Source organism: Taudactylus pleione, unplaced genomic scaffold (assembly GCF_031769625.1).
Source record: "Taudactylus pleione unplaced genomic scaffold, aTauple2 ptg000129l, whole genome shotgun sequence".
NCBI lineage: Eukaryota > Metazoa > Chordata > Amphibia > Anura > Myobatrachidae > Taudactylus > Taudactylus pleione.
Genome location: NW_028284531.1, coordinates 9,589,220 through 9,617,166, shown reverse-complemented (window position 1 = coordinate 9,617,166; position 27,947 = coordinate 9,589,220). Strand labels below are relative to the sequence as shown.

Here is a 27,947-nt window from a genome sequence, read left to right as displayed (position 1 = left end):
ATCCAGGAGGTTACGTGCCTGAACGAGGTAAATCCAGGGTTCCCGTCCTGTTAGCCATGGGGGGGGGGGGGAGGGTTAGGTTTAGGGCAGTTAGCGTGGTTAGCGTTAGGTTTTGGGGGAGGGGTTAATGTTAGGCAACCCCAGGCAGATGTTATGGTTAGGTTTAGGGAGCGGTAATGGTGGTTTAGGGCTAAGCACCCACCGGGGGAGGTTAGGGTTAGGCACTAGGGGGGAAGGTTAGGGTTAGGCACCACTAAGGGAGGGTTAGGGGGGGGGACAGGGGAGGTTAGCATACTTACCTGCCTCTGTCGGGATTTTCATTCTGTCGGGCAGCCGCTGTCGGGATTTGAACCCGGCGGCTAAACAGCCGCTGGCATTTCAATCCCATTCCCTGTCTGAGAGTAGGAACAGTAATGTCACAGTAGCCCAAATGTCATGCCAGCATTTTTAACTGTATCAGATCCCATTAAGACAATATCCTAAAGTCGGAGGAGCTACACCTCTGTTATGTAGAAGGGAGGTAATATATTACTATTTACAGCCCTGTAGTGAAATGTCAAATTAAGACATGAACTATATATTTTACTTTCATGGTTCATATCCGAAAATGTAAATTTGGGGGTTTAGTGGTCCACCAGGTTGATTCTCTTTGCAAAGCCACATTGTGCTAATTTCTGATAATTGCTGCCAGTGCCTATAAATATTAATCTTAGTGTTGCATAACTGTACATAGGAATATATAATGACATGATTTAATAGATTGTGTTTTACATATTTATCCCTGCTGAAAAAAAGTAGTTGAGATTTTTAGAACACTTTATATTGTTACCAATGCAATTAAAATGTAATGATTCTTCGTGTTTGCAGGTTGTATGAATACTTCAATACCGACATCAACCTAAATATTTCAACAAAAGCAGATTTTGAAAGCAATAGTTTAGACTTCTCTGATGTGGAACAACTTTTGGATTCCATCAACACACTCCCAGGTAATGTACGAGGTAATGTGCGAGGCCTTGTATATATGGGCAATGTGAAGGGTTTAGTTGTGCTTCCGCCTTGTAGATTAGGGTTTGTTAATCCCTTTAGTGAACACTCTCTGTACCTGAAGGAAATTACTATAAATGTTGCACAGTCATTTGCTGCACTTGTAGCACTGCATTGTGTCAGCACTCACAGGGTTACTATTATTTATATAGAGCCATTATTTGGGGTATGAGAGGAAACTGATATCCATGTTGCCCTACCATAGGGATTAATTACCCTACTCTGCTTTGTGGTCACAGATTTTTACGTTTCAGTTACTGATACTTAGGAGCCAAATCAATTTGCCGCTAGTTCCAGCCGCGAACTTCGCGGCTTACAGTGCATTACCTGGGGTATGAAAAAGTTGGGAAATCACCCTGAACTCCCAAAAAGTGGCAGATAAGGATAACAGTATAGAAGGCTATTAGTGGCCATAAGCAAAGTATATTAGGCCGCCATGCATGCCAAGAGTGGCGAGAAGCATCACATCCCGAATGCGATGCATCATGCATCCCGCCCCTTGTCCTAAATACTTTGTTGGCAGAAAATATACACCAGAAAAAAATCACTACAGTAAACTGTTCTCTGAGATTCGTGCATCACGCAGAGTTTGTAAAAATGGAACCAGGGCCGGCGCTACCATTAGGCAGCTGCCTAGAGCGCTGACCACTGGAGGGCGCTGCTGGGAACTCTGGGAACATTTCCATTCCAGGTTGAATCCCAGGTATGACTGTATTTTAGATTATGCAACATGTGAAATAGCTCGATATAGTTAGAATTCACAGGCTTTCACTGGAGTAGCAAATGGCTCCACTGGTAAGGAGACTGACTGCAAAGCATGAAGGTGCTAAGTTCAAATCCTAGGTATGAATGTATTTTAAATTAATAAGAATGTGAAGTAGCTTGATATAGTTAGAAATCACAGGCTTTCACTGTAGTAGCAGCTGGCTCCGGGACTCACAGAGCAGGAAGCTACATTGCCGAGGGAGAGGAGATGCCGGGACTCACATGGCAGGAAGCTACATTGCCGAGGGAGAGGTGATGCCGGGACTCACATGGCAGGAAGCTACATTGCCGAGGGAGAGGAGATGCCGGGACTCACATGGCAGGAAGCTACATTGCCGAGGGAGAGGTGATGCCGGGACTCACATGGCAGGAAGCTACATTGCCGAGGGAGAGGAGATGCCGGGACTCACATGGCAGGAAGCTACATTGCCGAGGGAGAGGAGATGCCGGGACTCACATGGCAGGAAGCTACATTGCCGAGGGAGAGGAGATGCCGGGACTCACATGGCAGGAAGCTACATTGCCGTCGGACGTTTCTTTTATAACACAACTTCCAGATACTCTGCCCTGGCCAGCGGTGCCCCCCTCTCCTGGGCCTGACAGGGCACGTACTCTACTTGGCCCCCCTAGTTACGCCACTGCCCAACAGTCCTGTTTTTTTAATGGACAGTGCCATTTTACTATAGGCAAAAGTGCCTACTAATTTGGAGCATGGCCAAACTGATTGTGGACTTGTCTGGGCACATCAGATATGCGGTCTGGGTGGATCAAGGTCATGGTCTAACTTGTCTGTATTTTGAGTCAACAATGTTTGAAGAAATGCATTGTTTCCATTTCATTAAATACCGTTATTAAAAAAAAGTAATTTTTCTGCATGGTGGCTATGGGACCAGTGATTATTGTTTTTCACTTTCCAACAAGTGTTTAGGATATAGGATACAGCAATTGGTTTTGTTGTCGAATAAGCCATATAGCATATGGAATAAGCCATATAGCTGTATAACGCAGCCTGTGGCTCTCCAGTGTCATTGAAGTACCACTTACAGTGTGGCCTGCCAGCCAGGGGCTGCCCATCATTTATTCTCAGTTATTTGTTCTGAGATTGCATCCCTAATAGCTGTAAATCTGGAATATTTGTACATGCATTCAGTAATCCCATATATCTGTCATATTGCAGTTCCCTCAGCTCCTGTAATCAATCCTCAGACACCGAACTCTGCCACAGCGACATCTCTCCGTGTTTGCTGGAGCCTGTTTTCCGATGACACAGTTGAGCGCTACCGCCTGTACTATAAACCAGTCTCTGATGTAACTCCAGGAGAGGACCGGGAAGGTAGGAGTTGGATTTCTTACATGATATTATTTATGTACTGCCCCAGATCAAATCACTATGCCCTCATATCACAACCTTTAAACACATTTGTTTAATGTCATTTTATGTAGAGATGAACAAACTTCCAGTGTTTAGTTCAAGCTACTGATCTAGTAGTTGTATTTCAGTATAATTGTTCATTTGAATAATTTTTTGGGGGACGATCTATTAGTTTGAAATTTGAGCGAGAACTATAAAACTATACTAATAACAATGTATTCCTCTAAATCTTCATTCTTTCTTCTAAAGGTATAATCATATGTGTCCAAACAGAGAATATGTGTATCTAATGCTCACTGAACACTATTGTTCTATTCATCTTGAACGGGTTATTTATTAAGTCTTAATAAATAACCCGGACCCGGTTAATAAAAAATTCCTAGCGGATTAAATATGTGTAATGGGGAGAGAGGGTGTACCCCTGTGCCCTCCCTATCTCACACAGTCACACACAGTACTATAGTCTACCCGTCCAGCTTACTGCTGTAATAAGGGGAATTTGCTGCCACCACATTGCTGTGCACCGTTACAGAAGGAGCTTCTCAATGGCCTGCACTTTTTTGTCTTTTTTTTAAATGTATTAAATAATTCATTGTTGAGTCTAACACACTTCTAAATGAAAGGAGGTTCACTCATCTAAATTATATTTATTTACAGAATTCATAATAAAGTCCAAAGAAACATATTGCACAGTAAAAAACATGACGCCAAACACGCAGTATGAATTCTGGGTTATTGCAATAAATGCCAGTGGCGAGAGTCCTGCGAGTGAAAGTGCGGTGTACGTAACAGGTAATTGTATTGCTGTATTATGAGACCCCTTTCCCAGCACAGCACTCCTAAGTCATCCACAACAGCACCCCTGGCCAGGCTGGCCTCTATGCAACCCTCTCCCAGAACAGTCAGCACCCCCCAGTCACTCAGCACCCCTCTTCCTGCTGAGAGCTGAGTTACTCATTTAGACTCACTCTTAAATCAGGGCCAGCCAGGCAGTTGCTGTCACCCTTGCTTCACCTGGACTGTCCTTGGACTTGATGGGCAGCAGGCACTGGGGGGCTGATGGAGGCGGAGCTGTGACTCACAAGATCCGCAAAGGCCCATGGGAGGAGTGGCTGTGGCTGGGCATGTGCAGCGTGCTCTCCCGCAGACATTTTACTTGTAGCCAGAATGAGCTTTTGCACATACGCAGAAGCTCAATCTGACTGCTGCCTGATTGGAGCTCTGATAGCGGTAGCCAGTAGCTGCCACCATCACTATGCCACTGGCCCCTAGGCTTGGGAATCGGGATGCCTCTGGCCTAGGGCATTCCAGATGCCTTAAGCATTTGCCTAGGGCCAGCTTTGCCATGATCTATTGTAATTATCTATCAAGCAGAGTGGTCTGGGAAAGACAATCGTCTTTTCAAAGGCATTTTGTGATGGTCAGTTCAATCCTCCTCCTGTATATGATTCATCATGGTAAAATAACTTTTGCAGGGCCGTAACTAGGGTAGTGCGACCTGTGCAATGGCACAGGGCACTGCAGGGCAGGTGGCGCTGTTTCGGCCTGTCAATTTTCCTGTTTATTATCATTCTCACTTGTAGAATCCTCTTCTTTTATCCCCAGCATCTCTTGGCCTCCCCTATCTCTTCCCTGACCCTTCCCCATGAGGTCATGGCCCTATTTCAGGTGCACTATCTTATGTCCGTATTTAAAAAAGGGTGGGGGGGGCGCCAATGCTGTCTCTGGCACAGGGCACCAAAAAGTCTAGTTACGGCTCTGAACTTTTGAGTTTGTTTCCACCATGAAGCAGTTGTAATATTGGTGACAATGATTTCAGTAAATCATCTTACTATCAATTGGAGTTTGGAGTAACTTTTTAGGGAGGGAGGAAATGATTGGGAAATGACTTAGAGCTTCCTTTTATAATACTGGGTACTTCATGTTGGTAAATAATATATTTTATATGTTTTAGCACCAGCCCCTCCCATCATTAAAACCAGGGAATGTCTGAGCTGTGAGAATGCAGCTTTAATTTGCTGGGAATCTGGGAACATTAATCCTGTAGACTCGTACACAGTGGAAATATACAATGTGACAAATGAGGCCAAAGACAGTTCTATATCAGAGTAAGTATACTCTCTATGATGAAATTATTCCATATATTATAATCTGCAATGTGTATCTAGTATTCACAGACAGAAAATTATTAATGGATGAACGGATCAACTTTGGAATACTTTAACAATGTATCACTTATTTCCATTATACCATTAAAAGTTGTCATGGATATTTTTCAAAATCCAAGGTCAATTGTTCTGGTGATTAAAAGCACTTTATAATAGCTGCATGTGGTAATTGAAGCATCTTAATTGTTTAAAACTCAAGAGCAAGGTTTAAGGTCCTTTAAACACATAAAATCAGATGACCAGTAAGTTGATTATATATTTAAAGTTCTCATATCCACTGTAGGTGTACTTGCTTTACGTGATTCTATTTACTATTATCTACAAATGAAGCAAAATGCACTAAATATTTACAACTTGTGAGTTACAGTATAAAGGGATAAGGTTTATCCGTACTCTACTATGGATGCACCTTGTTTCACACAAAGTATATTGGGCATGAGTTCTTTTTACTCTCCAGATCCCCAGGTTCAAAGAGAGGTACTGTAAGTAGTGGGAATGTTCAATAAAAGTTGAGCCCAGGACTGGCTGTTCAGACAGACCAGTCCTGCCTCTGACAGACCAGTCCTGCCGAGCTAAGCTGTTTTAGAGCTAGCTACGTTACAAGGGATAGCCCTGATACTCTAAATTGTGGCAGTCCTCTGATCAGGGGCAGAACTATTGGAGACAATGGAGGCACCTTCCACTGGGCTCCAACACTGAAGGGGCACCTCCTCCAGTGCCCACAATATATATTTACCCCACTTAGGGCTGTAACTATGTACCTGGAGTCTACCGTCACGGCGGCCCAATACATGACACCTCTTCCCGGCACCTGAGAAACCACCATACACGAGTGGAGAGCTCCGTGTCACACCATCAGCTGTTGCCTCCATCTATCTATAGCCTGTATACCCCTCACCCACAACTCTCTGTCTTACTCCTCCCTGGCGGCAGCCCTAGCATTGGCTCAACCTGTGCAGCGGTCCTGGCGCACTCCACTCACCAACAACTACGCGTCCCACTAGCATGGCTGCAGATCTTCTTCCAGGAGCTGGATGTCAACAAGGATGCATCAAACGGAGTTGTGGGTAAGAGGGCATAAGTTGCAGAGGCCTGGGGCACTAGCGACTGAGTCTGGGGGGCAGATCTTTGGTGGATCAACTTTCCGACATGTGATGCAGTCGGCAGTAGACTGGGCATTTTGTGATTTGTAGTCCCACCACAGTGGCGGTCTTATAGTCTTGACTTAAACTCCTCAAAGCCACCACATCAGGTGGTTTTCCCATTCCTCTGTGACTAATGCATACAGATGTGTCCACATACATCTATCCCCTGTACGACACATAACACGTGAGCGCCGTGTGACTCAGTAGAGGTGAGCATCTTTATGTACTAATTTTTCCCTTCAAATGCGTCTTATTCGCACAGTGATGCGAATAGGATGCACAAGCAGCTTTTGCTGATTAAAATGATTTGTGGCAATCCTATATTCTGTGCAGTGGCGGGCTGGGCCGGGGGGCAGGATGCCATGTGCCCCCCTGGGCCGCAGCGTCATGCGGGCCGCGGGCCGGTGCAGTCTGTATCACTGTGACACAGACTGCACCGCGTGTGTAGCGCTGACCGGACGGAGTTCGGTCAGCGCTACACTGTCAAACACAGCTGCCGGCTCCGGCAGCTGTGTGTTTGTTGTAAGCAGCAGCCAATGAGAGTTTGTCAGACTCTCATTAGCTGCTGCTGCTGCTCCCACTGCGGGAGCCGCTCCATCTTCCGGCTCCCGCAGTGGGCAATAGGAGAGACGTCATGATGTCATATGACGTCTCTCCCATAATGCAGAGCGGCCAGGCCTGGGAGGACAGATGGAGGAGCAGATGGCGGCGGCGGCGGGAGCGGGGATTCAGGTAAGTGTTTTTTTTTATTTTTGTTTTTATATTGTGTGTGTCTACTAGGGGGGGGGTCTGGCACTACTGGGGGCACTACAAAGGGGGGGACTACTACTACTGGGGGCAAAAGAAGGGGGGTGGGGGACTACTACTACTGGGGGCACTACAAGGGGGAGGGGACTACTACTACTGGGGACTACTACTACTGGGGGCACTATAAGGGGACTACTACTACTACTACTGGGGGCACTACAAGGGGGGTGGGGGACTACTACTACTGGGGACTACTACTACTGGGGACACTACAAGAGGGGTGGGGAACTACTACTACTGGGGGCACTACAAGGGGGAGGGGACTACTACTACTGGGGGCACTATAAGGGGACTACTACTACTACTGGGGGCACTACAAGGGGGGTGGGGGACTACTACTACTGGGGACACTACAAGGGGGGGACTACTACTACTGGGGACACTACAAGGGGGAGACTACTACTAATGGGGGCACTACAAAGGGGAGGACTACTACTACTGGGGACACTACAAGGGGGGGACTACTACTAATGGGGGCACTACAAAGGGGGGGACTACTACTACTGGGGGCACTGCAAAGGGGGGGACTACTACTACTGGGGGCACTACAAAGGGGGGGACTACTACTGGGGGCACTACAAGGGGGGGACTACTACTGGGGGCACTACTGAAGGCCTGCATAAGGGTGTTCTCTCCTGTGGCACACGGGGGCACTGCATATGGGCACTACGACAGGGGGCTGCCCTAATCTTTATTTTTACCTTACATTAATCCCATATAGACCCGCCTCCTCCCTGGAACACTTGAGGGGGGGGCGCCGTAGCACGCATATTCTTCGGACACCCTGGCTACACGCTACTCCTCTGCCAGGGCCGCCTGCATGCATTGCCCCCCAGGCTAAAAGTTGCCAGCCAGCCCCTGATTCTGTGTGTGACTGTGGGTGTATCTGCATGCAAAACGCTATGTTACAGTGTCAGCGGCTGTGATGGGAGGGAGGGCACAAATTATAACTTGCCTCCGGCCGTCTGGGATGAATTCACGCCTCTGATAAATGGATTACTTCTATTACTTTATTACTCCTATATTCCAATGGGGACATGGTTATGGTGCTCACTGAAGTGCTCCAATCAGAGCCGTAACTAGACTTTTTGGTGCCCTGTGCCAGAAAGAGCATTGGCGCCCCCCTCATTTTTCAAAGCGACATAATGCACCCAAAAAAGGGCCATGGCTTCATGGGGAAGGGCCAGGGAAGAGATAGGAGAGGCCAGGAAATGCTGGGGATGAAATAAGAGGACGCTACAAGCAAGATAATGATAATAAACAGAAATGTGACAGGCCCAAACAGCGCCCCCTGACCTGTGGTGCCCTGTGCGATGGCACCGGCTGCACTACCCTAGCTACGGCCCTGGCTCTAATACACTGTAGGGCTGTTGCTGAGTTAGAAAAAAACCAGGCACATCTGCTTCTGCATTGTATGCACGGAAAATAACATAGAATTGTCCGAATGCCGAGCTGAGCACATCTTTTGGTCTGTCTGCCACCTATCCGGACAGGTGGTTTTCACCAGCCTATTCTAGGTGCACACAATCTTACTCATCTCTGCCTACATGAGAACACCACTTTACTGCCCACTTCAGTCGTAAGTGAACATGCACTTGAAATGCGTACAACACTGCGACGCCCGTATCTGCTTACGCTCAGCTTTGGTCCATGCGCCGTGTGAAAACACTCAAGATACGCTCCGCCAGCTGGCTTACAGTCTAATCTGCATCAGCCCCTATGTGTTTTCAGTGTGTTCTTTATGTTCCTGATGTGCTCTGTAACTCTAGTCTGTAGATTCCTGATTGCTCTGGCTACATACTGTAGACTGCTACTGTTGTATCATACTTGTGCCCAATCTGCTTTTAGGTAAGGACACCCATATCTCCCAGCCCATCCCACCAGATGATGAAGATTTTTAAATGACCATACTGCCCCCAAATCCCTTGTCTTACCTGTACAAACTGGGGCATTTACACAATTATATGCATGTGACATCACAAAGAGCATTCCCACCAGGGAATTGCACTTTTGCAAATGACCCCTATAATGTACTAAGCACTTGCTTACTGAGGATATTGCCACCTCTTAGGGGCCCATTTATGAATGATCACATTTCTGGGCATGACATTACCACCCGTGATCGCATTACAAAATGTGATCATAACGCCTGGTTTTATCATCCAGCACATGCAGTCTACATGATGCAGGCACAGGGGTTCTGAAAGGAGCCCATCCCTGTCATGTGCCCGGAGTGTTGTTAGGGCTACTGCGAATTCACAGTGACGCTGCCGGGGAGGGTTCCAGGGGAGCTCTCTGCCGGCTCATTATGCGATGTGTAGCCCATAGGCTACAGTGGCTAATGCCATCTTCAGATGACATTAGCTGCGGGGGCCAATCTCCTGAATGCATTGCATTCCGGAAGTTGGAAAATTCGACAGCATCACATCCCCCATAGAAACCTATGGGGGATTAGGCTGCCAGCAGGCATGAAGGGATCACAGCAGGTATCAGAGATGCTGCTGTACCTCCTTCATACATCTGGGGGAAACTTAATATTTGTGGTTAACCCCCGAAAATGGGTGCTTTCTGGGATTAAACTGCACATATACAATGATAAATGAGCCCCTTAGTCATTTCACCATAAATGCAAAATGCTAGAACATCAAAGAAAAGACAAGATGACCCACATAATATAAGAGAGTGTTAATGCTGAAATACATTGTGCATGGTGTTTGTATCGCCTTCATGTGCCTCTCTGACTGTTGTTTGGTAATTCATGCATGTCCAGTTTTAAATCTATGTCTTGAAGATCTTATCTTCAATGAGTAGCGGAAACACAATTATGAAAACAAGATAATAAGTAGCGTAGATGATGCATTTTCCCATCAACTCTATTTCTGAGCAGCAGAAGGTCCTCGTATGCTAGAGAAGTGAACTAGAACAAAAATGATGCTTTCTACATGCTCATTGCTGGAAATGCTGTACACGTGTATTTATCCGCCTCTTGGATATGGCTGTTACTCATAATTCACAATTTGTTTCACAGGTCTATTGTTGGAATTCCCATCTGTGAATCTCTCATTCAGCTGAAGCAAAGGGAGACTTATCACATCAGCGTGAGAGCCGTGAATGTGGGTGGGCCCAGCGAGAGCAGCAAATCTGTTACCATTCACACCACAGGTCTCGTAACAACGCTGTCAATGTGCATGAAGAATGTGCCTCTTACTGTTCTATGGCAGAGCATTACACACACACATTGCAGGAAAGCAAATATTACAGATAGCAGGTAATACCCTCATTACATAAAAGGGAGCACACTGACCCACACATGGTGAGTTCAGCCATGTTGTGGCCGGAATTAGTAATGAGGGACACAGTAGCTCATGCCTCATTGATGTCACTTGTTCCTAGTGAAGAGAGAGGCTGCATTATTATGACCAGTAGCACAAACCTCCATGGGGTGTAGGTGACAGATATATTTAAATTACATTCATTAAGGTCTTTACAAAGCTTCTCAGACATAAAGGCCTTGTATGACATCTGCAGACAACAGTTTTTGCTTCATTTTTGAGGGTAACTATATTTCAAAACTAAAAAACAGATAAACATTTGCGGGGATCCCATCAGCTCAGTCAACTCGCACCGCACCCTATTACATAAACCCCATAATATGGGAATTCTATTGACGTACAGGCTATACATAGAATTTGGTTGTTTATATATTTACAACAAATCAAAAGATCGCAGTTATCCTGACTATATGCAATTTTTTTTTTAACAAAATGTGCTTTGACAGGTGTAACAAATCTGGTCACCTTCCTGGAGGTTAAAGAAGCCTGAGCTGCAAGTTTGTGTTTCTTTGATTTAATATGGACGTAATGTCAGACCTCTCCCCATGGCCACAATTGCAAACATAGCACTGCACAATGAGCATAACACAGGAAACTTCTCCACTAGTCCACTTCTCCACACTTTTCACTGCTTGATACAAAAACCCTGGGTCTCTCTGGGGACTGTGGGTCCTGCTCTGGGAAGGAGCAATCCTTCCAGACCAATGCCGAAATCCAGGCTGTCTGCTTGTTACTGCGGGCGGGAAGAATAGATGGCCAGCCGCTGTGGACCACCTCCAGGCTTCACATCACCACTCACCAGGCTCCTCTTCCCCCCTCCAGCCAGGCTCAATCATCTTCATTCTGGCTTCTGACTCTTCTGCCCTGGGCCCTGCAGCTGTACCCGGGACATTTGTGCGTCTTGCAAGCAGTAACCAGGATGCCGGGTTGGGAGGCCAGGAACCGGTATGATCTCGGGAAAATTGGGATGCTCGTATAGCATCCGTAGCCTTGTACCATCTGGGAAAAGCACATTGTATAGCTCTGATCAATACAATTAAATTACCATCTTCTTACTTTAGTAGTTAATCCAAACACAAGCTGTATGTAACATCTTTTAAAAAAATGAGACGGAAAAGTGAAAAAAGTACTGAGATGAAGACATAGAGGTTAGGTGATTGGGCAATAATCCATCTACACTACATTGGACTGTTTTGATGGGTTTTATAGCAAATGCATCTTACAGAAGTATGCTGTACTGCATATTGCACAGTAACATAGGACAATCTTTTCTATGTGCATAATTGACATTTATACCTAATTTACAGTGATATTCCCAGCATTCAAAGATTTGTCTTTTTTTTTTTTAAATTCTCACCATCTAGTCCTATTATCTAGGCTATATAAATGAATAAGTATTGAAGAGGCTTATTTAAAGCAAAAAGTACACAAAAGGAGACTGCGGTGCCTTCAAGGTCCTCTAACACAGCACCATGTGTGACGTGAAAGAGATTGCGGTGCCTTCTAGGTCCTCTAACGCAGCACCATGTGTGACATGAAGGAGACTGCGGTGCCTTCAAGGTCCACTAACGCAGCACCATGTGTGACGTGAAGGAGACTGCGGTGCCTTCAAGGTCCTCTAACACAGCACCATGTGTGACGTGAAGGAGACTGCAGTGCCTTTAAGGTCCTCTAAAACAGCACCATGTGTGACGTGAAGGAGACTGGAGTGCCTTCAAGGTCCTCTAACACAGCACCATGTGTGACGTGAAGGAGACTGCGGTTCCTTCAAGGTCCTCTAACACAGCACCATGTGTGACGTGAAGGAGACTGCGGTTCCTTCAAGGTCCTCTAACACAGCACCATGTGTGACGTGAAGGAGACTGCAGTTCCTTCAAGGTCCTCTAACACAGCACCATGTGTGACGTGAAGGAGACTGCGGTTCCTTCAAGGTCCTCTAACACAGCACCATGTGTGATGTGAAGGAGACTGCGGTTCCTTCAAGGTCCTCTAACACAGCACCATGTGTGACGTGAAGGAGACTGCAGTGCCTTCAAGGTCCTCTAACACAGCACCATGTGTGACGTGAAGGAGACTGCGGTTCCTTCAAGGTCCTCTAACACAGCACCATGTGTGACGTGAAGGAGACTGCGGTTCCTTCAAGGTCCTCTAACACAGCACCATGTGTGACGTGAAGGAGACTGCGGTGCCTTTAAGGTCCTCTAACACAGCACCATGTGTGACGTGAAGGAGACTGCGGTTCCTTCAAGGTCCTCTAACACAGCACCATGTGTGACGTGAAGGAGAGTGCGGTGCCTTTAAGGTCCTCTAACACAGCACCATGTGTGACATGCTCAGGTGCCCTCTCCTGAACATTGTTTTTGATAAAAAGAAAGAAAAAGTATACAATGGGGAGTCCGACAGGGACCTCATACTATTATGCAACCAGTGTGCACATTGGGGGCTTGATTCAGAGGTTAACGCTAATCATGTGCAACTGTGATTTCTTACGGATTTGCAATTGCAAAAATATGCAAATGCCAATTTCAGCATTCACCTTCTGTAATAGTGTGTGACAGACTGAGTAACCCCTCAGCACAGTGTAAATCTACTGGTGGTTAAGAACACTCCACCATCGACGCACCGTCGACCCCTCGCACAGCGTATCCATCTCATATCCCTCAACAAATGGCCTCTGTGGCTGCGCTGCTGTGAAAGAGAAGGCAGCCGCATGCACTTACACGCCCATAACACACCCATAAGACGGCCTCTTTTTGCATTCATATTAGGTCACCTCCCAGTCACCACTCAGAAACACCTATAGTTCGCGGTGGCCTTTTCTAAAGACACCGTTCCCGTATGCAGCTGTGACTGCTATGGTACAGTTATGGCGCATGTGCAGTATGGGTTTCTTAGACTTTTAGCACATCTTAAGTAGCGAAACATCGCTGAACTGTGCAAACATCGGCACCGCATCCAGCTCTGATTCAGGCCCTGGGTGCATAGGAATTGTAATGAAATGAAAATATAAGTGTCCTTTATGGAAGTCTTATCTCTTTGGGTGGTATTCAATTGTTATAATGCGCCCGATCTCCCATCTAAAGTGATGAGAGATCACGGGTCGCTATTCAATTGTTGTAGATTTTCGCTCTGATTGCACCCATAGTGGTCGGGTTTAGTTGCGTAAAACTACTATACTACCCCCAACCAAAGTGCTGGGCGCGTTTGCGAAAAGTGTCATTTGGGCGACCAAACAGGTCACTTTTCGCCCATTTCAGCTTGCACCCCACTGGAGCTGCGAGCTGAAATGGTGCGCCGGCAGCTGATCGTGCCCGACAGGAGCAACAATTGAATAGCTCCAGTCGGGCATGTAGGGTGGGGGCGATACAATTGAATATCGCCCTACGTTCAATCCCCGAATCTTCCAGTGGCTGACACAGGCCAATTCCTATATCCCAATAGGTGATACATTTGTGATAAAATAAAGGTAAAAGGTGCCTCCTAGTGCATTAAATTTAAACTTTCCTAGTGTCATATAAATTCTATAGACTCCACACGTACCATATATAAAGCCCAGGGAATACCTTTGGGCTAAAAGCACTTGTAATAGTGATTAATCCTGGGATCAAACCCAGCTCCACCGGTCTTCCCAGGGACTTTCACAAGAAGTGCAGATATACAAAATAAAACAATATACTGTATATAGCGCAATATGCTTTAAAAAAGTCATTTATTTAACAAAAACAAAAAAAAGTTATGCGTACATAAAAGAAACAAGAGGGAACAGCAGCAAACCATACAGGTCCCAGAGCCAGGGTAAATTACAGCCTCGTCCATCTGTTACTACCAGGACTTCACTTAGATATAAAAAAATTATATCAGTAATAAAAGCCAGGCAGCACTTCCAAACGGATCTTCTGTCAGCAATCGATCCCAAATAGTCAAGTGTCATATATAAATATAGAGTCCCTTAGAGTCCTACAAAGTCCCTTGGGAATTTAAACCCTATAAACGTAATGGATTCCCATACTTTAGAATCTTCTCATTTAGGTGGAGCAATAGAGATAATGACTTTCAAGGTCAACATTAAACATGACAGATAATCGCGTCCCACCAATCAAATCCCATTTGATAATGGTGGTAATGTGCGACAGACAAGACCGTCCATGGATTGGTAGTGGGGAGATGTGTACACAAGCTCTCCTAGCACTCCATACTTATATTAAAAAATGTTCACTCCTTTTATGGTCTGTCTATATGTACGTAACTTGCCTTTCCATTATATGCCCAGTACTGTACTCTACAGCTTACCTCCCTGCCTTTTGTTTTTATTCATTATGTCTCTCTTGCATGTCCCTTTTTTGTATGTACTGCGGCCACTGTGGCCCCTTATAAATCAACAAAAATAATGATAATACTGAATAACATGTTGTCGCTATACAGACTGTAACTACTGGCCTGTTTGATATGAAGTACTTACACTGAGCCCACATCTGTGCTACCTGTTTAGGTACATCGTTTTATCTTAATGAAGAAACTGCTCATCCGCGCCTGTCTATTTCTGAAAATGGATTTACAATATCTTGTGAAGAGGAGGAAAGTCTAGAGGATTTACCTTATCACTGCAACAATTTCTCAAGGTATTGCACTGAGAATGGGTCATTCTCACCTGCACAATACTATTATCTTTTTTTTTTATTTTAAGATCATTTTTCCTGCATTACACTGTATTATACACTTTTTAGGAATGAAAGAGCAGGGCGATCTAACCTTAGTTTTCTCAGGTATCTATTTTGTTGTCATGGTGCAGGCAATGCTTCCTTGGTTGTACAGCTCTGCAGAATATGTCTGTGTTATATAAATAAATTAATAGTGGACTTATATATATATAACGAATATAGGTCTTTTCAAATTGTTTCACTAGGAGCATGAATTGTGATTTACCCCATCTATAATAATTTCCTAGGGAGAAATGTTGCCATTACAGATGAATCACGTATATGAGTGAGATAAAATTTCTTGGTGCCCTCTGATTACTATCAGCAGCTCAGGATAGTGATAGTGGGGAGTACAGTGTTAGTAAAATAAAGCATTTTTTAATTTTGGAAAATAAAATATTATGATTTTTTTTAAATCTGCACCTGGAAGCCCAAGTCAACCAAACCTGTAGGCCGCTGTTTACAGCTGCCAGACAATATTGCTGGTGTGATGAGCAACACTCAGTTAAGTATTTTGTTAAATAGGCATAAAAAATAAAATCTATGTTATTGGGCCTGTTTGGTAAATAGGGCGGGATGTACTAAGCACCACATCCGCGATGCAGTACATCCTGCTTCTCATCAGATACATACCACTGTTGATTACTGCGGTATGTACCTAGAATATCACAAAGGACAGCTCCCTCGATAAGAGCTGCCCTTGGCGATGCCACCAGAGACAGGGACTTCCGGGTTTTACACCCAGAAGTCCCTCTGGCGTCCTTCTGCTCATGCGCAGAAGGACACGGGCTGCGGGGGATGATGGGCGGGATCTGATTGGATACCTCTCAGGGGGAGTATCACAAAAAGAAGACCATAGGCTTTTATTGGGTTACGTTACCTGGCGTTACCCATCGGGACAAAGCACCAGAATGCATCGCATTTCGGTACTTAGTACATATGGGGTATGCTGTAAAACTCCCAACAACTGCATTTTTGGGGGTTTTACCACATTTCCCCCTTTAGTACATCTCACCCATAGTCTTTTAAGGGTATATTTACTAAACAGCAACAATTGTCAGCAGTTCAGCCTGCAGAATTGGAAATGTCAAAACAAGATCCGGTCTATAGATCTACAGTAAAAAGGTCAACAATGTCTAGATAGACATCAGATATTAGACAGTCAATAGGTCGACAGTGACAAAAGGTCAGCACACTAAATGTCGACATGTAAGAAGGTCGACAGGTACAAATGGTTCACCGGGTCAAAAGCTCGAAACAAAAAAAATGGTCGCCACATGTTAGGGTTAGGCACTTACCGGAGGGTTACGGTTAGGCACTTACCCCGACGATTAGGCACTTACCCAGACGTTAGGGTTAGACACCAGGAGGCAGGGTTAGGCACTTACCGGAGGGTTAGGGTTAGGCATTAGAAGGAATGGTTAGGGTCAGGCAACTACCCCGACGGTTAGGGTTAAGCACCAGGAAGGAGGGTTAGGGTTAGGCACCAAGGGAAGGGTTAGGGTGAAGATTAGGGTTAGAAAAAAAAATGTCAACCATTTTTTGTGTCGACCTTTTGACCCTGTTGACCATTTGTACCTGTCGACCTTCTTACATGTCGACATTTAGTATGTTGAACCTTTGTCCCTGTCGACCTATTGACTGTCTACTAAACATTTTCGACCTTTTTACTGTAGAGCTTTTCAATCCAAACCCTGGCAAAATATGCCTGGATTACATTTAATTAGACATGTGCGCCGTACCATTTTTGCTGGTTTTGGTTCTAATTCGTTATCCAGTTTTGGTTTTGCCAAAACGCTGTGACTGGTTTTGGATTTTTTCCAAAAATTTACAAAAACAACTAAAATAACATAATTTTTTTTCCTAGAGTATTACTAACCTCAATAATATTAATTTTCAGTCATTTCTATTCAATTTTGACCACCTCACAGCTCACAATATTGTTCACCAACATAGTTCCATATTCAATTTATCACCGATGGCGTCATTTTCGCCTATTTCCAATATCCCCATATTCAATTTCATTGACTTTTTGCCGGTGCGAAAAGTCAATGTCAAAAAATGGGGATAATTATTCGCTTGCCTTTAGCAGGCGAAAAAAAGTGCAGAAGTGAGGTTTAGGGGTGCAGGCTTACATTAAATTGCCTGCACCCCTGGGAATGGTCCCTAAAAATAATCTGTGTTAAAAAAGTTTAAAAATAAAATAGGGACACCCCAAAAAAATATTTAAAATGTTGTGGTTTTTAAAAAAAAAAAAAGGGAACACACTTCTAAATTAGCGGAAAGGAGTCCAGTGGGGTTCCCTTATATGCGGCAGGTGTTTTCTTCATTGCGGGAGTAGCGGCAGGTGCATTTTTGCAGAATTTTTAAAAATCATTTATGGGACTTAAAAATATGCTTGCACCCATTTTCAAATACCCCAAATTTGATGGGCATAGTTATATTTCCTCAAAAAAACCTTCTAAATTCTCTTCTGTATCACCTTCTTCAAAGCCGCATTTATATACCTGCCGCGGCTCTTTAAAAACCCGACTTTCTTCTGCAGGCAAAAACGGGGGTACCCATAGTGATCCCCTGTCTCTGGACATCTTTAGGGGGGTCCTACAATTATTTCCCGAAAATTCCTGTATTTTTTCGAAGATCACAGTTTCGCCGGTTCCCGATTTCGCCTACTTTGGAATTGAATACGGGGAATAGCGGGCACATGCGCGATACTTTGGCGCCTGGAAAACAGGCGAAGGAGGCGAAAAGTCCAGCAGGCAAAAAGTCTGGACTCTTTGCCTCAAATTGAATACAGGCCATAGACCAAAGGCTGTCTGGCTAAACTAAGCAACAGAGCAGTGGCACAAATACACAGCAGTTATTTCTCTTTCATCCACTAGGGGACACTGGAGGTGCTTAAGCTGGGGGTATAGAGGCGTGGATAACTGGAGCCGGAACTTTAAATAATTTAGAAGTGTGAAGCTCCTCCCCCACTATGCCCCATCAGCCCCCAGTTTAGAAAATGTGCCCTTTGGAGCTGGTCACAATCTGCTGTGATCCAGCAATACATTTATTCTTTTTTATAGGTTTTTTTATTTTATACATCTTTTACATAGGTACCCTTCGTCACCTCTTCAAAGGTGGGGTCCGGGTAACTGGCACCCTGTCTTATTAGAAGCAGGAAGGAGTGCACAGTGCTTACATTAAAAGCACTGACAGCTCCTTATTGCCACAGCAAGTGCTGAAGCCGATTGCAGAGAGAGACCTCAGCGGGGACACGCAGTGAGTATCAGCGCTGCACATCCCCGGCTCCCGCCCCGCTACCCAGCGCTATCTCTGCACTTAGTAAGAAGTGCCTGCGCTGGGTTAGGAAGAGTAGCGGTACAGCGCGGCTTCCTGCTTCTCCCTCTCCCCACTGACAACACGCGCGTAGCGCAGTAGAGGGGAGGATATTATGAGCAGCCATCTTTGAAGCCCTCGAGGCAGAAAAGGGGGCGGAGCTTAGGCAGCGCGGGCTCTCTCTCCTCTAAGCGGCAAGCGGCTGTGTAAAACAGCGTGGCTGACGTTTGTTATTTCTAATGCTGCATCTCTCCTTCAAACAGGAAGTGTGCAGTTTTTTAACAGGAGATTACACAGAAGGCTGACCTGACTGCATCCCTGGTACAGAGGCTGTGAGTATCACTGGGGTGTAAGCAGGGATTCTGATCTGTGGGAAGGGAGTGGGGTGTACTCCTCCTCTGTGTCCCAAGCCAGCCTTCTGTTTATTCTGTTATTCTGTCTATACTCTGTCCTCCTGTGTGGAGTGACTGTGTGTATCCATGTCAAATAGAACTAAAGCTTCTCAAAAAATGTTTGTCTGTTCAAAGTGTAACAACAAACTAACCAAGCCGCATGCCGCTGGGTCCACGTTATGTGATGCTTGTATAGCAATGGATCCATCTATGGCTATTACTGCCTCACCTGCTCCTCCATGGGCTGCTGACATGGTAGGAGTTTTGTCAGACTTAGCGTCAGAGTTAGCTGAGGCATGTAAGTCTCAACCTCCCTGGGTGGCGGGGCTAACCAAGTCTCTAGACACCTTGGTACAGGTTATGGGTACAGCGGCATCTGCACCCTCCACTTCCTGCCAGAGACCGACACAAAAGCGTACTCTGACGACTGTTCTCCAGTCAGAGGAGTCGGACGAAGAATTTTTCGCTATGGAGGATACCGAAGAAGGGGAATTGGAGGAAGCTTTACAGGACGATACCCCTCAGGAGTTAGAGTCCACCTCTCCCGGGGTGGAATCTCTAATTTTGGCGGTCAGAAGGACCCTGAAATTACCTGAGGATATAATTCCTGCACCACAGGCGCTTGAATTGTTTCAAGAACAACCTAAGAGCTCTGCGGTTTTTCCGTTCAGCAACAGCTTTCGGTGGCCTGGAAACAGCCGGATAAGCGGTTCCAGATTCCGCAACGGTTTTCGTCTAGCTACCCTTTTCCATCATCCATGATGGAGATGTGGGAAACACCTCCTCCAGTAGGTGCGTCTGTCTCCCATCTCTCAAAGAAAACAGCACTCCCAGTACCAGGAGCTACAGTACTAAAAGATCCGTTGGATTGTAAGTTGGAGACAACGCTAAGATCTATTTATACTGCAGCGGGTGCTCAACTTAGGCCCACCCTGGTTAATGCTTGGGTTAACAAAGCGGTGGTTTGCTGGGCTGACCAGTTGGTTATAGGTTTGGACTCTGGTACTTCCACAGCAGAGTTACGTCTACTAGCAGAACACATACGTGAGTCTGCAGTTTACATGGGTGAAGCTTCTAAAGATATCAGTCAGATTAGTGCTCGCATATCTGCTTCAGCGATTTCGGGCCGCAGAGCCCTCTGGCTGCGTGCTTGGCAAGCGGACGCAGAATCCAAGAGTGTTGTGGAGGGTTTACCATTCAATGGCGATATGCTCTTTGGCCCAGAATTAGACAAATGGATATCCCAGGCCACGGGGGGTAAGTCTTCCTTCCTCCCGTCAACTACACCGGCTCCCAGAAAAGCTTACACAGGACCTTCGTTTCATTCCTTTCGTGCGCCACATTCCTTTCAAGGTAGAGCCAGAGGGGCTCCCTCCCAAGCAAGAGGCGGCAGAGGTAAAGGCTGCCCACACACGGTTGCACGCAGACAGGAGCCTAAGCCAGCTGAAAAAAAGGTGGCATGACGGTCTTCCGTCCCACCTGGGACCACCTACAGTGGGTGCCCGGCTGCAAGGATTTCAACATGTTTGGAACCAGACGTCTCCGGAACCATGGATCCGCAGACTAATTTCCCTGGGGTACCGAATAGACTTCGAGGCCCCCCCCTCCGCCTCGGTTCTTCACTACAAGTCTGCCAATACCTGCAGACAAGGCCAGAGTTCTACAGGAGGCTATCCAGTCTCTAGAAGTATCATCTGTGCTCTTTCCGGTTCCAGAACATCAACGAGGTATGGGGTTCTACTCAAACCTGTTTGTAGTACCCAAACAGGATGGATCGGTCAGGCCCATCTTGAACCTCAAGTCATTGAACCTGTATTTGAAGATGTATCGATTCAAAATGGAGTCTCTGCAGTCCATAATTGCGAGCTTGGAACCAGGAGAGTTCCTATTATCCCTGGATATCAAGGATGCCTATCTCCACGTTCCCATCTGGGAACCACACCAAGCCTTTCTGCGTTTCGCCATATTGAAGGATCATTATCAGTTTCGGGCATTGCCGTTCGGGTATTCCTCGGCTCCCCGCATCTTCACCAAACTCATGTCAGTCATGATTGCTCTCCTTCGGTCATCGGGAGTGAACATAATCCCTTATTTGGACGACCTGTTACTCAAGGCGCAATCGGTATCTCTTCTTACAAGTCATGCCCTACTGACATATCAGACTCTAACCCAACATGGTTGGATAATCAACTTCAAGAAATCAAATCTCAATCCATCCCAGAGGCTCCTGTTTCTGGGCATGATCTTAGATACGGCATCACAGAGGATCTGTCTTCCACTAGACAAAGCCCAGGATATCCGGGTGTTAGTTCAGCTGGTCCTCAGGCCAAAGAAGGTGTCCCTCCTTCTTTGTCTGCATCTCCTGGGGAAGATGGTAGCTGCTTTCGAGGCACTACAGTTCGGCCGGTTCCACTCCAGGGTGTTTCAGCTGGACCTATTGACACAGGGGCCAGGGTCTCATCTGCTTCTACATCGACAGATCCGTCTGAGCCCAACTACCAGAGTGGCCCTTCTCTGGTGGACACAATCCAACAATCTTTTAGCGGGCCGGAGATTCGGGGTGTGGGACTGGATCATCGTAACAACGGATGCCAGCCTTCGAGGATGGGGAGCAGTGGTCCTTGATTATCACGTTCAGGGTCGATGGTCCCCTCTAGAACAAAAGTGGCCCATAAATGTGTTGGAACTCAGAGCAATTTACAATGCTCTGATAGAAGCAACAGAGTTTCTAAGGAATCGTCCGGTAAGAGTTCAGTCCGACAACGCAACGGCCGTCGCGTATATCAACCGCCAAGGAGGGACTCGGAGTCAAGTAACTCAGGTCCTCAGGTGGGCCGAGAGCCAGTCAGTAATCCTGTTGGCGGTATTCATCCCGGGTGTGGACAACTGGGAAGCAGATTACCTAAGCCGCCAGGATATCCATCCCGGGGAATGGAAGCTTCATCCAGATGTGTTCAACGCGCTGATACGTCAATGGGGATGTCCTCAGGTGGACCTCATGGCATCACGATTGAATCGTCAGCTCCCGGTATACGTGTCAAGAACTCGAGATCCACAGGCGGTGGCAGTAGACGCTCTGACAGTTCCGTGGAACTTCAATTTAGTTTACCTCTTTCCTCCGATTCCACTTCTTCCTCGACTACTAAAAAGAATAAAACACGAGTCAGCCTCTGTCATTCTCGTGGCTCCGAACTGGCCTCGGAGAAGTTGGTTCGCGGACCTTCGGTCCCTATTGGCAGACGATCCGTGGCCCCTTCCTCTGTGCCCAGATCTGCTACAGCAGGGTCCTTTCGTACATCCCAACCTAGCGCAGCTGCATTTAATGGGGTGGCTCTTGAAACCGATATCCTAAGACGCAGAGGAATCCCAGACTCTGTCATTCCCACCATGCTACGCGCCAGGAAACCAGTTTCGGCTGCGCATTATCATTGTATCTGGCGTTCTTATATCTCGTGGTGTTCCAGTCGGGATCTTCCATCTAGGACTTTTCGGTTGTCCCGGTTTCTGCTTTTTCTTCAGACTGGTCTGGATTCTGGCCTTCGTCTTGGAACTTTAAAGGTGCAGGTTTCTGCCCTTTCCATTTTCTTTCAACGGAAATTGGCTCTCATTCCTGAAGTGCAGACGTTTCTTCAGGGAGTCTTGCGTGTGCAGCCTCCTTTTGTACCTCCGATAGCTCCCTGGGACTTGAACTTAGTGCTTTTGTTTCTTCAGTCGTCCATGTTTGAACCTTTGGAAGATGTTGATATTAAGTATTTGTCTTGGAAAACGGTCCTCCTCCTGGCTCTAGCTTCGGCTCGTAGAGTTTCGGAATTGAGTGCTCTGTCCTATAAGTCACCTTACCTTGTGTTTCATGCTGATAGGGCGGAACTCCGTACGGTAGCCGCCTTCCTTCCCAAGGTAGTGTCGGCTTTTCATATTAATCAGCCTATTGTAGTACCGTCTTTGGTGGAAGACTCTGGTGGTTCTTCTACCTTGGATTAGAGCTCTCTGCATCTATGTTGACAGGACTGCTTCCCTCCGTAAGTTGGAGTCGCTTTTTGTCCTCTATGATGCGGTTCGGAGGGGTTGGCCAGCGTCTAAGCAGACTCTGGCACGTTGGATTAGGCTGACTATTCATCAGGCTTATGTTGGTGGCGACCGCCGGCCTCCTTCGTCCATTTCGGCTCATTCCACACGTTCAGTGGGTGCGTCATGGGCGGCCGGTAGAGGAGCCTCCGTGTCACAATTGTGCCGTGCGGTCACTTGGTCTTCAGTTCACACGTTTGTCAAGTTTTACAAATTTGATACGTTTGCTACTTCGGCATCCCGTTTTGGCCGTCTTGTTCTGCAGGTGCCGCAGAGCGCTCCCGCCCGTGGGGAAAACTTTGGGACGTCCCAAGCGTAAGCACCTCCAGTGTCCCCTAGTGGATGAAAGAGAAAATGGGATTTTGGTACCTACCGGTAAATCCTTTTCTCTGATTCCACAGGGGACACTGGACGCCCACCTCTGCGCTCTTAGCCTGCCAGTTTGGTTTGTTACATATGTTGTATGTTTTGATTGTGTGTTCTCTCCCTTTTACTCCGCTTGTCCTCCATCTCCTCTCGGTCTCCATTTTCTAAACTGGGGGCTGATGGGGCATAGAGGAGGAGGAGCTTCACACTTCTAAATTATTTAAAGTGCCGGCTCCAGTTATCCACGCCTCTATACTCCCAGCGTAAGCACCTCCAGTGTCCCCTGTGGAATTAGAGAAAAGGATTTACCGGTAGGTACCAAAATCCCATTTTCTGTATATGTATTAGCAATAACCAATCAAACCAACTCACAAGTACTATCAATAGAAATCAATCCAACACAGAAATTTACTAAGAATCGTGTGCGGACTATCATTGCTCTAAAGTAGTATTAGTTCACAAACAGCTAAGAAAAAAAAACCCCTAAAGCATGTGTAAAGTAGCAACAGCAGACATGGATGCCTCCTACACAAGTGCACATGCACCCAGCACATGCTTATTCTCCTGGGGGCCCTAGGCCACCGATGACTGGCACTTTGTGCCCCAATCAATCAGCCTTTTTGTTGAGCAGTTCCCCAAAATCTCCCCAACCATAAAAACAGCGTTCTGTACCTGTTGGTCGTATACCGTGCAGAATGGATACAGTGTGGGTCGGATACAGTGTGGGTCGGATACAGTGCGGGTAGGATACAGCGCGGGTCGGGTACAGTGCAGGTCGGATATATTGCGCATTACAGTGCGGGTCAAATACAGTGTGGGATCGATACAGTGCAGGTCGGATACAATGCAGTCGGGTATAGTGCGGATTACAGTGGAAGTCGGATACAGTGCGGGTTACAGCGCAGGTTAAATACAGTACAGGTTGGATACACCAATGGTGCACTTACTTTAGAGGGTGCCAGCGTTGTCCACAGTGCAGTGGTGGCGGCGCTGTCGGCAGTGCGGGGGTGGTGTCGGTGGTATCCTCAGTGCGGGAGTGCTGACAGTGGGCCTGATGCAGAGCCGCTCGTAAGCGGACGCTCGTTCGCTCCATGCGCCAAGCAGTCATTGCGGTCGGAAATTGAGCGCTCGCAAAACAGCGAGTGCCTGCTAATTTGAGTGACAGGATGAGGTGTTTGTGGGTGGTAACAGGGGAAGGTGCTTGAAAACGGGGAGTGGTGATCCGAACGCAGGTGTGCCAAACGGTCAAAACGGGCGTTTTAAGGGTGTGCATAATTAACAAAACAGCGTCATCGACCACGTCACTTGGTTGTTTCTTAGCCTGAATCAGAGCCAAAATCACTCCCACTGACATCACTACTGATGTCAGTTCCCATGGGAACGCCTCCGTCTGGCAGGCACGCCCCCGGCACGCCCACCAAAGGGGGCGTGCTGTCAATCAACATCGACAGCACGCCCCCTTTGGTGCGAGACCCGGAGCGATGGAGAGGCCGTCGCTCGCCGGGTCTCGCGCATGTGCACGACGGAGCTCCCTCTGTCGTGCGCATGCGCAGTGGGGGAACATCAACCCGCTTGCGAGCGTCCTGCGCTCGCGAGCGGGTCTGAATGACCCCCTCAGTGTGGGGGTGCCAGCAATGTTGGCAGTGCAAGAGTTCCTACAGTGTTCTCAGTGCCGGCGGTGTTGGCAATGCGGGGGTGCCGGTGGTGTCCTCACTCCTGGGGTGTCGACGGTGCCGGCAGTGTTAGCAGTGCGGGCAGCGGTGTCCTCAGTGCGGTGGGAACTGCCATCTTGTGTGCGTATGCCCCATTGAAGTCTATGGGGAAGTGCTGATTGGCTGACACATGGCTTTCTCAGCCAAATTGGCGCCCCCAGCCAAAACTGGGAGATCTGACAGCGGGATCTCGAGGTTTTGACTTTTATAGAGATCCGAGCTGCGGCTCAGATCGCCTCGGATATCAGATCGCCTAGGATTCCAAGCCTCTGAACAGCTCTCTACATTTAATATTGCTATTTTAAAAGCTGTGGGCAAAAGTGCTGACAATTGTTTACTTTTAAAAGCCACCGTTAGTAAATATACCCCTAAGTAAATATACCCCTAAGACTATACCACCAGCAGTTTTCAGGAAGATGAAATACCCTGATGTAGAGTTGAACACAAGTTGCGTATAATCCCAAATGCAAAATGTGCTTTGATATAAAAAAAAATTGCTGCATTTGCAGAGCTGCCCGAAAACGTGAGCTATGTACAGTTCGACATCCCTAACAAAATAGCCTCCTTACTCCAGTGGACAACAGGAGTAGATACAGCCAGACAGATATTCAGTATATGGCTGGACAGCGTAATTCATAGGTAATAAAGTTGCAGGATGCTTGTAAAATGAAATTCGATGTTGGTGTGAATACATAATATTTCATACACAATAATAAACATATCAGTAGCTACTGAGAACCTATAGCTCACTGCGAATAGATCACTGAAGCAGTATTCTGATAAAATTACCATAATTGGGAACAGTTAAATGGACTCAGGCAATCACATGTGGCCGTAGGTCACCATCATCTTCATTTCACATCCTTCACCTAGGTCAACCAGCTGCAAGTACCACCTCCAAACAGGCCCTTGTGTATTTTAGGTGCTCAGTTTGGGATGCATTATGCGCCTGCGCGCCCCCTCAAAGGTACAGTAAATGTAATCTGACATAACAATGGAACAATACAAAGCAAATAACCGACAGACTATGTATGGCGTAGATGGGGACGACAGCTGGGAGACTCTATAACCTGACAGGTATGTGATGTTGAGTCACAGGGAGAGGGGAAAGCAGTTCAGAGCTCGATGAGACTGTACCCAATGAAAGGCGAGCACACAGAATCAGTAACTGAAGGGGACTAGGAGACAAGAGACAAGGAGCACTGAAAAAAGGATAATGCTGTGGAGGAACATGAGAAAGGAGGGCCCTGCCCATGAGAGGTTACATGATGATGTGATGGATGAACAAGTTCAGGGTGAACAAGGGAGAAGGGAAGGTCAGGGGATGAGATACAGGGCCTGATCCAGCAAGGAACGCAGTTTCTTATATGCACGCAATCGGTCGATTAATTTGCACTGCGCATGCACGTGCCCTGGGCGCTGTCGGACCGGCGGCAGCGGTGTGTGTGTTTAGGGGAGTGTGACGCTGTCAGACCAGTGGCAGGGGGTGGGAGTGTTTGGGTGGATGGGTGTCGCTGTCGTGTGTGTGTGTCAGTGTATTTATATGTAAGGGGGACTACTGGGGCCACTACTGGTTGCACTGTATAAGGGGCATTGTATAATGGGCACTACTGGGGGCACTGTATAAGGGGCATTGTATAATTGGCACTACTGGGAGCACTGTATAAGGGGCATTGTATAAGGGGCACTACTGGTGGCACTGTATAAGGAGCACTACTGGAGGCACTGTATAAGGCACACTACTGGGGGCACTGCATAAAGGGCACTACTGGGAGCACTGTATAAGGGGCATTTTATAATGGGCACTACTGGGGGCACTGTATAAGGAGCACTGCATAAGGGACACTACTGGGGGCACTGTATAAGGAGCACTGCATAAGGGGCACTGCATAAGGGACACTACTGGGGGCTCTGTATAAGGGGCACTACTACTGGGGGCATGAAGGTGCATATGGAATGAAAGAAATGGTCTCAGAGTGACGACAAACGGTGGCGTCATTTTGACACGACCTCATTTTTCAGTGGCCACATCCCTTGTGGCATGTGACAATGCCCATTTTTTGGTCCGCGTGTCTCCTCCCCCCTTCACTTGTCAATTAAGTGGCCTAAATTGCATGCTTTTGCTGTTTAACTTTGGAACTAATTATATTTATTATTAACATTTACTTATATCACTATATATAATTCTTATACCAGAATATTCTGTTTCACTTTCCAATTGGGAAAAAAACAAGACTGAGTAATAACAATCAGACAAAAGGTTAGAGGAGTCGATGGTGCACGCGATGGTGGCATTAATAGAATCACCAGTGGTGTTACATCATTCAGATAAACTAAAAGTGGGCGGCTCAGTGATTGTACATTCTGGCGCACGCTAGTAATACATAAGGGGTAGGTTGATACTAGTATTTGAATATTATCAGAGCGTATCCAGGGTGGGGCAAGCAGGGCACATGCCCTGGGCACCGCGGCCCGCAGCAGTCCAGCAGGGGGCGGGCACCGGCACCCTACCCACCGGCCTGTGCAGCGTATTAATATTTCTGTCCGCAACCACTGTCGGGTGGCTTTTTTTTTTCAGTGTCCACTACCAGTGTCACACAATGTATGGTACATTATGTCCGCCCCCCGCCGGTTGATATGGTATTTTAGGAGCAGGCAGGAAAGTAGGCGCCACCCAGCCAATAGCAGATAGAGGGGGCAGAATGGGAGGCCACACGTCATGGGAGGGCAAGGATGCCTCCACAAGTGACTCCCTGTG

The 27,947-nt window shown here is 46.8% G+C and overlaps 1 protein-coding gene across 2 annotated transcripts in view; it reads left to right on the top strand.

Annotated features, from left to right (window-relative positions):
* The window catches only part of FSD2 (fibronectin type III and SPRY domain containing 2), a 64,014-nt gene that overhangs the window by 15,891 nt on the left and 20,176 nt on the right, over nucleotides 1–27,947 (top strand). For both annotated transcript variants that reach the window (XM_088472834.1, XM_088472835.1), the window contains exons 6-11: nucleotides 868–989; nucleotides 2,990–3,145; nucleotides 3,842–3,976; nucleotides 5,139–5,292; nucleotides 10,333–10,466; nucleotides 15,126–15,255. In XM_088472834.1, coding sequence (XP_088328960.1) covers nucleotides 868–989; nucleotides 2,990–3,145; nucleotides 3,842–3,976; nucleotides 5,139–5,292; nucleotides 10,333–10,466; nucleotides 15,126–15,255 — 831 coding nt within the window. The remainder of the gene's footprint in view (nucleotides 1–867; nucleotides 990–2,989; nucleotides 3,146–3,841; nucleotides 3,977–5,138; nucleotides 5,293–10,332; nucleotides 10,467–15,125; nucleotides 15,256–27,947) is intronic.